This window comes from Cheilinus undulatus, linkage group 8 (assembly GCF_018320785.1).
Source record: "Cheilinus undulatus linkage group 8, ASM1832078v1, whole genome shotgun sequence".
Taxonomy (NCBI): Eukaryota; Metazoa; Chordata; class Actinopteri; order Labriformes; family Labridae; genus Cheilinus; species Cheilinus undulatus.
Window position 1 is genome coordinate 10,505,117 of NC_054872.1, and position 12,452 is coordinate 10,517,568.

Consider the following 12,452-nt stretch of genomic DNA (forward strand, 5'->3'; position numbering starts at 1 on the left):
GTTTTTGATTTATAATGAATAATCTACATAAAAGGTACTTGTATCTGGTTTAATTCCCTTGTCATTATATATATCTCATATTTCACAGGAAAAACTATCGCAGTATATTGTGTGTAGGTGTGTGTGTGGATGTGGGTGTGTTCCTCTAATATGTCAAAGCTGGATGATGAATGTGCTGACAGTGGAGGGGTCAGTGTCACAGACAGTGTGGTCAATTGCCCCGTGTCCCCTGAGTCTAACCTTGAGCAACACTCCCTAAAGAGTCTCAATCTGCCATTACCGCCCACGCCTACACACCCACAGTCCCTAGTGAGTGTGTGCCATTAGTAGCTGGCAGGGTCTGGTTTGACAGAGAGCGATTAGCTCCCTATCATGTGTATTGATCAGTGTGTCCTGGCTGCTTCTCCAGAGGAGGGGCTGGAGGGCTTGTACAAGATAGCTGGGGCACACACAGCAGATACTCACACACAAATAAACACACACTCATTGGTGTTATCTTCATATATCAGGGCTGTAAAATAAAACCTAAATATATCATGATTGCAGTTTGAGCATTTGCAGTAAACAAATCACAAAGAGCTGGATCTATTGTAATGAATAAATGTAACATATTTATATAAGCAGACATCACTTTCTCACCAAGCCTGTTCACATTTTACCTGTTGGATAGACACCTGAGTTCAGCGGTTTCACATTTTGATGCGCTCAGATGAAGCGTTAGCGAGCTGTCAGCTACAAACAGATGAACTGGTGTTGATTTATGAGTGATCTATTTAAAATTCTTAATCAGAAGAATTGTGTTAAAACAGCTATGGACTCTTTAATTTTTATCTTTCCATTGTTATGGCAGTGTTCCACAAAGTAAACACAGGGTGTACTTAAGCCAGAAGGTAACTTATTGCATTGTAAACTTATTTTCAATATTTTGCAGCCTTGAGTGTCTGTTATAAATAAATGACAATCAAATATAGGAGAATTTTGCATTCAAATGTATTATGCTATATAATGTTGGCCCAAGTTTCTTTATGTGCAAATGCATGCTATCAGAATATTGGTAAACATACGGTGTCTACAAACCTGTGAGAGTTTGAGGTGTCATGGCAAAAAGGGGACTAACTTAGCCACTGAATGTCTTCTCTCAGACTGAAAATCAGTCTGTACACAGCGTGAGTTTCTAAATTTGCAAAAATTACAAGATACAATTAGCCTGACATGCCGGATAGACTTTTTCAAACATCTATCACATGGACATATTTCACACTAATCTGAGAAACCTCCAATACCATGAGTTTGGGAAGGGCAGGACTCTTAAAAAAAGTCTGAGAAGGTGATTGGACGAACGTTATGTCTGTCACATTCTTATAGGCCAATCAGAACAAGAGGACAAAATGAGGTTGTAAGCGTGCACACCTTTGGTAGTAACCTGAGCTCGACAGGTAGGTGATGCTGTAGATTAAGGACGATGGATCCTGTTGGTGGATGAAACTCATGCCCAGGACGGTCAGGAGAAGCACAAAAACATTTTCTGCCATGAAATGCTTTCAGTGCTCTTTTTTCCATTTAAATAAGGAAATGTGGTCTAGTTCCGATAAAACTGCTGCCATATAAGAGCTTCATCTGAGCTACTGACAGAACACTTCTGGGTTGTTTCACTCGGTTAGGAACCTTCCTAAGCAAAAAGAACTTTTTAGGGTCTGTTCAAAAAGTCCAAAAAATTACCTCCTAAGTCCTTTCATGTCCACTTTTCCTTAACCCCAGTAAAAAACATCACAGGGTCAGGGAAAGATGGGAGAAGGAGGATAGGAAAGGAGAACAGCGGTGATTAAAAAATCCAACTGCACTTTCCCTAGGTGGATGTTGCAGACGTGACGTGTGTTATTTGAGTAAAAACTACAATTTAACTTTGACTACAAAATTTGCATCCATCACTCGGTTTTTCCCTCCACTTTGATTGCACAGGTTCACCTGTGTCTTGTTTGTCACACCTGAGTTTAATCACTCCCTGTGTGTTTCTGTTTCTTTTATCACTTCATTGTCAGCGTGTTTTCACCCCAGTGATGTTACCAGTTTTTTCTCATGCCTTCCCATGGGTTTTTTTTCACTCTGTTGGATTAGTTTGTGTTTCAAAATTAGTTTGTCTTTTTGTCTGTTTATCAAACTGATTTTTGTTAGATCTGTATTTGGGTCCTTTTCCTTTTATTTTTGTCTCCCTTAAAACATGACACAACCAGTAGTAAGCTCATAGCTGTAGTAGTTTTAAGAAGTAACTCTGAACGAGTCTACCTTAGATTGTGTACAGACGACAAGAGCGTTCACTTCATCACCCACCCTCATACAATTTATCAATGACTGTTTCAGAGGAGTACCTTATTCTCTCGGCTTTGTAATATCTTTGCATTTGCCAAAGGAAAGAAAAGTTATTTTTAGGTAGCCTATACATCAGGGCTGCTTGATTATGGCAGAAATCATAAACTTAGACAGACAGCAGTGTTTGATAGAGAGGAGATGAGGTAGAGAAGGTTTCATCTGTAGGAAAACAGTAGGCTTCTACAATATCCTGCATTAACCCTGACAGTGAGACTGTGTATGAGTGAATACAGAAATTATAAAAACTATTACATCAGTATCATTAAGGATAAAAATAAATCTCTGGCTGATAAGAACAACTATATGTAAAAATATTAAAATAGGTGCAAAGTTGTTTCTACTGCAGTTCTAAATAAATAAATGCATCAAAATTAAACTTATGATTAAAATGCCAAATAAGATTAAAATATGACTTACTGGAGAGTTTTCAGAGTGATAAAACTTATCAGTGGAGGGCCACATACCTTTGCTCAATCAGTAATTTTGATTTAAAATGAATACACTTAACTGACTGCATCTCCTTCATTGTTAGGTTCAAATGTGTTTTTCAGCTCTGCAGAGAATTAGAGACTTAGTATCCTGGTTTTGAGTCTTATCCAGGTTTTGGTCATATTTGGGACACTGTGTTTACATGCACACAGAGAAACCTGGTTTTCTTATCCATATAGACATGAGAAATCCTTGTATCCAGATTTCTGATCACTGCATCTTCTCTGCACAGATTTCTGTGTGATGTTCCAATTCTTAGAAATATTAGGCGATTATTATTATGATGAATCACTAAAAAAATTTAGCCTAGGCTCCAAGACAGAGCTCAGCAATCCCGCAAGTAAATTAATTTACTAAATCAGTGCTTCTCAACGTGGGGCTTGGGACCCCCTTAGGGGTAATGAGACTCTGAGAGGGGGGCTTCCAGCTGCCTTAAAAAAAACTAAGAATATTTTTAAATTACACATTTGCAACTTTACACCAATTTTGCCAATTTTAACACATTTTTGTCAATTTAAAACCCTTTCTTCCTCTTTTTTCTACCTTTTTTTGCTATGTCTTAGCCAATTCTTGCCACTTTTTGCCCATATGTTGGCTCTCTTGATCCATTATTGCCACTGTTCATTACTGTTTTTATGCCCATTTTTTTCTATTTTAACCTCATTTCCCTATTTTTTTGCCCATTCTTGCAAGTTTAACCCATTCCTGCCAATTTCTGCCAATTTTCCTACCTCAGTTAAGCCATTTTTTTGCCAGTTTAAACCTGTTATTTTTCCTCTCATTTTTGTAACTTTTAAACCCATTTTGGCCACTTTTTAATCCCCTTTAACACTTTTCATGCTTGTTTTTGCTGCCTTAACCCATTTTAAGCTTTTTTGCCTATTTTTTTGCCACATTTATCTAATTTCTGCAACTTCTAACCTATTTCTACAAATATCCATTTCACCACCCTTTCCACCAGTTGTTTTGCGATTTTAACCCATTTTAGCCATTTTTAACCGATTTAAATTCAGTTATTAAGAAAAGGGATTTACATTTTCAAGAAGCCTATATACTATGGCCCCCAACAGAAACTTTATTTGAGAGACCCCAAGAGGGGTTATTATTCAGGTTAAATATAGAATATATATATCTTAGCTTAACTATACAATAGACCATGGTTTTGCTGACCTCCGTGGGCACCAAGTTTGGCTGGGCTCCAGAAAGCTCTCCCATTTATCCCCCCTTATGGGCAGCCTTGTCTACACATGACTATTCTCTATGGTGCATGGCTGTGTTCAACCACCTTCAGGTCCAGTGGGGGTCCCTGGTCTCTGGCACCTTTATTATGGGACTGCAGGCTGAAAAAGTTGAGAACCCCTGCACTAAATAACTGACCCGCAAACAAAAATGTAGATAGCTTGAGCTTTTATTTTGAAAATGATACCGGAAAAGCTATGGTATCTTCATTTCAGGCCTGGGACGTCTTGACAGACTTAGCAGGATGCCAGCTTCAGCTCACAGAGCTTGGTAACTCATAGTGTGAGTGGTCGGCCTATTTCTCCATAGTAAACAGTAAAAACGACGCAGTACAGTCATTTTATCCAGATTATCTTGTTTCAAAGATCATGGGAAGCCAAAATCATAATTGAAATTGAAACTTGATTAATCCCCTGGTACTAGCACACCTATCACGTTCACTTCCGGTAGAACGTCTTCTTTAATTATTCCCACACTTGTAGCATTCTCAGCTCTAACAACCTCCCTAACCCCTCATCCGTCATCCTCAGGCAGTTTAGACCAGCTCTTGTTAATTGAGTCTAATTGAAGAACATGAAAGGGGAATAAAGCAAGCAGGCTTTTAGGACATAAAAGACTTCAGCCGCCTCTCAATAGTATTTATTTTCAACCTCTTCCACTCTGATTTAAGTGTAAGAGGACAATGGTGGCCTGACACTGATATGTGTGTGCTTGTGTTCCAGCCTGTGTGTCTATGATCTGCTGTTTGATTTTGTGCGACCACCTTCACATAAACCAGCCTCTTATCAGATCAAAGCTGCAAGCAGCGGCCTATGAAAGGAACGGCGCGTTTGTGTGCATGTGCGTGTGTGCTGCAGAGGACAGAGGTGTAGGTGAGGCAGAGGTGTTTTTGTTGCTTTTAACCCAGGACAATGGGACTGCGAAGGAGAGAGTGAGCGAGTACTCTTTGAACTAATGAAGAGGAAACCTTTTACTCTACTCCATAAAGATACCCAACTCTCCCTGTGCTATGGATTTTCGCTCTCTTTCAAAGTAAAATGAAACGGAATAGAAAAAAATATATATTTCATTTTCGCTGCGCTTCTCACTGTTTTGCTTTTATCCTTATAAATCCTGGACAAAAAGTCGTATGAAGTGAAAATAAGACTTCAGAAATGGTTGGAGATTATTAGAGCTGTAGTACATAGCGTCTATCAGGCAGACTGAGGTGTGGACACAGCCTTTAAAAGTGAAGTGAATTCAAATGAGACGAACCAAGAGTTTCACATCTTATGTTACAGCAGCTGTCTAAAGTAAACATAATTTTTTTTATTGTCTTTGAACTAATTCGTCACTATGTTGTGATTTTTCAGGTGCAGTGGATAGAGCGGCAGTGCAACCATGTCAGAGAGAAGAGGGCTCCTGTGACAATGATAGACCAGAGAAACACTAACAGTAAGTTCTACACGCTTTCACAGCAGAGCTTTTAATGATACTAGTGTTTTTATAAAGCACATAACACCAGCCCACATCCTTCTGTATTTTAAGGCTCTGGAGGTCAGGACTAGATAAAAAAAAAAAAATCAAGGATCAAATCAGTCACTATTATCTGTACATATCAGTCAAGACAGTTGAAATTCAAATTATTATGCTCATTGGAACTGTCGTTCTTTGCATTGATGCAGTTCATATATACTACTACGAATATATCTGCAACAACTTTTCTAATTTTTTTCGAATTTCCATTTAATCTTCACAACCAAAGTGCAGGTGCAAATTACACAATTCCAAAATTGAACACCTTCCTGCTGCACTCTGAAGAAGAGACAGAGAGCTGCAGGATCGATTCTAGTTGCATGCATCATTTAAGTAATTCGTGCTTGTAAATCAAGATTTATGCTGTAAAAAACATTTCAAAATAACGGCCGAGGTCCAGTCGCTGCAGATGTCACAGAGCCCCTCTGTAAAAAAGACTCAGTTTTACAAATTTCCTCTCGCGATAATGTTAGTCAGCGGGTTCAGTCTTGTGTGGAGGGGTGGAGGGACTTGGTTAAACACAGAGAGAGCAAGGAAACAGCATTAAAATTGCAAGTTAATATTTCTTTAACTTAAAATGTATCAAAATACCAGTTTAATGCATTCGTTTTTGTGCAGCAGTGAGAGTTTATGCACCACATGCAAAATTCAAGTGCCATTTTTTTAAGGAATGGTTAACAAAAATCTTCCTTTTTGTGTTTTTCGTGTGTTTTTCTTATTCAAAACAAGTGACGTAAAAATGACACTTCTCTTCCGCTAAACAATTACTCAAATATGCAATTTGAGCAAAAATAATTACGATAACAAAGATACTCTTTGCCCTAATTCATTCTCACTAATACTGATGAAGCTTAGCGTTAGTTCATGGAAGTCAAACGCCCAGCCATGATCAGCTGATTGCCAGCTGATTACAATCATTGCCTCCCAGTTCCAGCCAATCACAGCTCTCATCACAGCTACAGATGACGTACAGTGCTTAACAAATTTATTAGACCACCTGTCATATTTGTCTCAGAGACCATCCAGCATCATGAAGTGCTTTAATGCGGACTCTTTCTTTTTCAGTGAGCTCTCCACGTTTTACCATTTTGAACAGGAATGAGGGATTTCAAACTGAATTCACCCAAATTTGAGCAGGCTCACTGGGCTTAGAAGTCAGAAATAAATCAAGCATAACATTCAACCACTAAAACTCTTTTCTGTTCAGGAATGCAAGTAAATAACTATAATTTGACATATTAATCAAGAAATAATAATATGCTTTACTATTTTGTCAGTTTTTTTGTAAATCAGTAAATTTGAAAATTCATGGATAACAATAATAATTATATTTTAGCATTAAAAATATCATTTGGGTGAAAGAGCTTCTACATATTGGTGTATTAACCATTGCAGGAACATAAAAAATGATTTTGGTAATTACCAATGCTGTTCATTTAGGGCAGCTGAAGCATAAACCTTACTTTGGTTAGAATAAGGGTGGTCTAATAAATTTTTCAAGCACTGTTTTTCTCAGTAATCCCTGCTTATATTAATGCTGATGCACCATGCTGCTGCTGGCTTAGCTTAACCTCCTCCGCCCCAGCCTCCTCCTTTACAAGTTAATGTTTTAAAGCTCATATTCAGATTCATGCTACTATGGATTAGTTACTTCTGAAATAATTAAATGTTTTCAGTATACATTGTCATAAATATATCTATCCATATGAGGGTTTCTAGCTATGTGCTCTCTTGAAAATCAAAACATGCTGCTTGACAAACCTAGAGAGCTTCTTTTGAGCCTTCTCTGCCAGGTAAAGCTGTATATATCCTTTTTACCATTAAATGGTAAAATTTATGATGAGTGTTTCTGACTGAATGTAGGTAATTTAGGATTATTGCTTGAATTTGTTGAAAAAAACACAAGATGAAGACCTTAATAATAATTGCATATTAAATTGCAATCACAATATTGGGGGAAAAATCGCAATAAGAATATTTTTGCTAATCATTCAGCCCTAGAAAGAACAGAATATCGGCTGTAACAGTTAAACAACATGACCGGCCTCACTCTCTGTGACACATGGTCATGTAATGATGACACACTCTCTGCAGAATGTGCAAATAAATGTTCCTTGCACCCTGATTGTTTAGAAAAAACCTAAAGCACCTCCATATGAGCCTGTCAGAGCTTTTTTAAGGGGAAATCTTAAGTTTCAGTTTTATTGCCAGCCATGAATCCCCACTCTGCTGCAGCAGAAGGAGAGTGGGTGAGTGAACATAGCTCTAGTATGGCAGATCACAGCTCGTTTGTAGTTTTAGTTTAGTTTTTTGCTGTCTCTGTCAAGCCTGCAGCGGATCAGGAGATGACAACACATTGAGGCAGAAAAACACGTAGCTCAAAATTGCATTGCAAAATGTTTCCAAACACAGGCTCCCTGGGGGGAAAAAAGCAAAATTCTCCAGTGTTTTTTGACATGGCATACATGTGGACCAATGTTGTGTTTTGGCCAGTGGGCTCTCCTTAAAGGGGCAACGCGTACTGAAATATCTGAAGGCTAGTGCCACTACTATTACCAAGTCATTTATTCAGCCAGAATTAAAAAAATATTGAAGTGTCCCTTCAATAAGTTTCTGATTATTTTTTCAGTACTTGCAGTATGTTATGAAACAAACAGCCATTATTTGCAAAAGTGACAAGAGGAGTGTGAATGACATTGAGATGGAGTGCTGTGTCGGGGTGAAAATATGAAGAAAGAGAGAGAGTGGAAGTGAGTGGAACATAAAGTGTACAGAGAGAAAGGTGCAGACCTTGATGAGCTGATAGCACATCGACAGACAGTGAGCCAAGCTGTGCTGCAGAAATAGGATGCTAATAATATGCTAATTATATGCTAATCTTCCAGCAATATTCCGTCTCACTGGAGAGGGGGATCGAGGAGGTCTTAAACCATTGGTTGAAGACCAGGGACTTCCTGATGTCAGAGTTCAAAACAAGAGAAAAAAAAAAAAACACACTTCTGATGTGTTTGTGTGCTCTCAGATTCCTGGTGGAGAGAATCTGAGACTGACAGGTGGCCTGAAGAGAATACGAGCGACCAGTCCCTCACCTTCAACGACCCACTCTGGCCCATGCAGTGGGAACTGGTGGGTGTAATTGTGTGTCTATGCGTGTATATGTTTGCCTGCGTTTATTGGTCTTTCCTGGATGCCCTTTCTCTCCTACTGGCTCTTATTCTCATGCTGAAGGATGTTCTATTGACAGGCGTAAGTCAGGCAAGCTTTCATGTGTGACTGGAGAGAGAGACAGAAGAAACAAGGAGGTAGACAGATTATGGAGGAGGAAACAGAGGGAGAAAGACAGACAGAGAGGAGGTGAAGGAGGTTGTCCATGTTGAACTGAGACAGATGTCAGGGATTGATGAGGCTCAGAACAACACAGACTCTCAAACTGTGCTGCAGCAGGCAAGCTCAGTCCTCCAGCCAGTCTGTGTTCACATTGTGTTAGCTCAGTATGTTTATGAGTCAGAATCTTTATTTTAAAAGGAAAATTTCAAAAGGATTTCTACGTGATAAATTATGAGTAGCCAAACCCTCAGACCCTTTTTGTAAATCTACTGCATGTATATCATGTCTATATAGTAGTGCTGTTGATCAGATAGGGTCCAACTGCAACTTTCTCCCCCACTATTAACTTTGCAGTTAGCAGCAAACATGAAATTTGCAGCTCCACCAATCAGAAACTTCACTATGACACTCTAGGATTTAGGGTAACGTAGTGCTGTTGCCACTGACTGTGATTAAACTGTTTTCAAAATGCAGAGAACACACTTTTGTCTTGTACCTGACCATGTATCATCATTTTACACCCAGGTGTTTTGTGGTAAGTCTGCATGAATGGCTATGACCTTGTGGCTAATGGTCAAATCTGGAGAGCAGCGTAGACAGATGGATGACAGGAGACAGGTTTCTGGATACGCCTGTTTCCGTGTTTCTCACTGGTGAATCCATCTTGCAAAGCTCCCGTCTGAACGGTTTGGGCCCGGTTAGAAAATGACAGGACCAATCAGTGACAAGGGGCAGTACTTTCGGGCGCAGCGGAGTCGTGATGTAAGCAAGCAGCAACAAGAGGCCTGTGCAGTTATGGCAGAAGAGATTAACATGGATGCTGCTAAAGCACCAGTTTTATCTGAACTTGACTAAATTTCTTCATTAAAAGAAGAACAAATAACCGCATTGAGTTGTTTTCTTTTCAAAAACAAAAGTCATGTACTTGCATGTCTACAGTTGCCATGGTTTGCGTCATTCAGTTCTCTATGGAGCTTACTCCTCGGTAGTGGCTACGTCACGCGTTTTGTTGCTCTGATTGGCCTGTAAAGATGTGACAGACAGAACGTTCACCCAATCACCCTCTGAGTTTTTTTTTTTCGAAGGCTCTGCCCTTTACCAAACGCTGTGTATGAGAGGCCAGGTTAGGAGACAGTATCTTCTCTTCTTGCCCTTTCATGATGCTCTGAAGGCGCTTTTTTTTTAACCTCCATGGTAGATGGATCTCAGCTGAAACTCTGAGCCTAAGATACTCCTCAACTTCGGTTAGCTTGTTCAGAAGCATTTACCTTTTTTTTTGTTTGTTTTTCAAGAAAAGGCTGGAATTAGAAGGATTATAACTAAATCAACACTTTCATCTGTATGGTTCATCTCTAAAGACTAAAAAAAAACCATCTTTTAGATGAGGTCTACTCTAATAATGCTGCTAAACCAAAATACAGTTCAAAAGATAACATTCAAGAGCACAAGTCATGCGTGTTACCTTCTTAGCTAACCAAATAACTAGCTTCAGACTGGCATCCATAGACGTACTTTGAACCTCAAGGTTAGGCATGGACAAAAAATATTAAGATTTGATACCCAAAACAGCAGATGCAATATTGTGTGAACTAAGCCTACCCTTGTGCTTGGGGCCAATCCCATTTCTACCCTTTAGCCCTTCCAGTTTGTCTACCCATTGCCCCTTGAAACACAGTAGCAGGGTAGGGGTGGAAACCTTCCATTAAGAGATGAGAGGCCATTTGGGGAGCGCAGATGGTTGAGTGGTTTAAGGCGCTACCCATGAACGCGGGCGGCCCTTCTTCTATCAACTAAAGGCATGAAAAGGCCCAAAAATAAATCTCTGAAAAAAAAAAGAAATGAGAGGCCATTTGATTGCTGTTCATCATCACACATTGCTGATAAACAGTGCGTAATCATAGGTGACAAGAAAGCTTTGACCCTTTTGTTCATGTGTTGATCTTCTCCATATATTTGTAAAGTTAATAGCCCTTGTTTGCATGTGTACATACAAAAAAATAAACTCCCATCCCAAGTAACTAAAGACTGAATATATGAGAAAACACAACTGTTGTATTTTCTATAGTCATTTACAAATGCCTAAAATATTTACATTTACACACCTCCTACATTGTCTGTTGTGCCATTTCGCAAGTGAACACAGTGCATGGTGGTTAATTCATCATAGCCCTTGGTTTTTAAGTGTGGTCCTGAAAAACCTTCGTTTCAAGGGTTATGTAGCCCTTGGTCCTTAGACCTAGCGCTTGATTCAAAAGAGAATTGGGACACCCCTTCACCTGATGTGAACCAAACCAAGGGGAAGGGCTAAGATAAGGGCTAAGGGGTGGAAATGGGATCGACCCTTGAACTCGCACAAACCCAGCCACAAGCAAACACAAGTTTTTGCATCCCTCAAAAGATAAGCCTGAAGGCTTATTGGCTGATCTTTCTTATCTGTAAAAAATCAATCAAAATATACTGTCCAAAGCACAGACCTCAGGGAAAGGGGTTAAATACTGTTTTGCCTGAGTTACAGAGCAAGTCATCTCTTTTCACTGTTGATGTTTGCATACATTGAAATGATTAACTACACTTAAGCCTTGTCCAAATGGAAGACAATCTATTTGTGTTTCATTTTAAAAAGTTTTCCGTAAACGCGGCATTGTTTCAAGAAATGTCTGCATAAGCACAAAACCATTTAAAATGACTTGATGTTTGCTGTTCTCCATGACCCGTTGTTTCCCACAGTGGTAGTAGAGAAGCAGAAGACACAAACACAATAATGTAATCTGTCATTATGCTAGTATTGATGTGGTTGGCTGGGCTCTTGCATGCAGGCTCAGTGGGCTATGACCTAATCGTTTCAGGAAAGATGTGCTTGGTTGTACCCACGGAGACGAAGCGGTTGACGTACACAGATTTGTTCACTCCTGGACCCGGTTTCAAATAGTAGCATTTTCAGGCTCCTGAAATGCTGGTTCTGCGTTGGTGAAACGCAGATATGATAAAATAGTTTTGCAGATACTCCTAAACTCATTTGCTTGTAGACCACCCATTAGTTTCCATGCAAATACACCTGACTGCAAAAACACCTGGACGAGATGGTGAATGAGGAAAGAACTTGGGCTTGCATAGTGCTTTTCTAGTCATCTAACAAGTACTTTTTACACTACACTTAACAGTTACAAACAGAATTTTTGTTTATTTTTATTCTGGCTCTGAGTTCGGTTTGTACAACCCTATTATTGTGTTTTTTTTAATCAGTATTTTTTTTTCATTGTGACTCATAGACACCACTCAGATTCCTTATCTCGTGTTATTCTTCACATATTATAAATTTAATGTGATTATTCGTGGTGGTTTGTAGTTAAAGATCACTGCTACAAAACTAGACATGAGTGTAGTATATGGGTTTGGTTGGCTTTGTTTTCTCCACAACTACACCATCAACTGGATCCTGTGGTCCTGACTTTTTTGTACATCTTCATTTTTAGTCTTCTGGGGTTTTGTTTACCCCTTGAAACCCCCAAAACTCT

General features: G+C 39.2%; 1 protein-coding gene across 1 annotated transcript in view; it reads left to right on the forward strand.

Moving 5' to 3' along the window:
- Window positions 1-12,452, forward strand: part of LOC121513485 — a 124,894-nt gene that overhangs the window by 52,455 nt on the left and 59,987 nt on the right. The window contains exons 5-6 of the mRNA XM_041793272.1: window positions 5,448-5,529; window positions 8,633-8,736. Of these exons, the coding sequence (XP_041649206.1) occupies window positions 5,448-5,529; window positions 8,633-8,736 (186 nt within the window). The remainder of the gene's footprint in view (window positions 1-5,447; window positions 5,530-8,632; window positions 8,737-12,452) is intronic.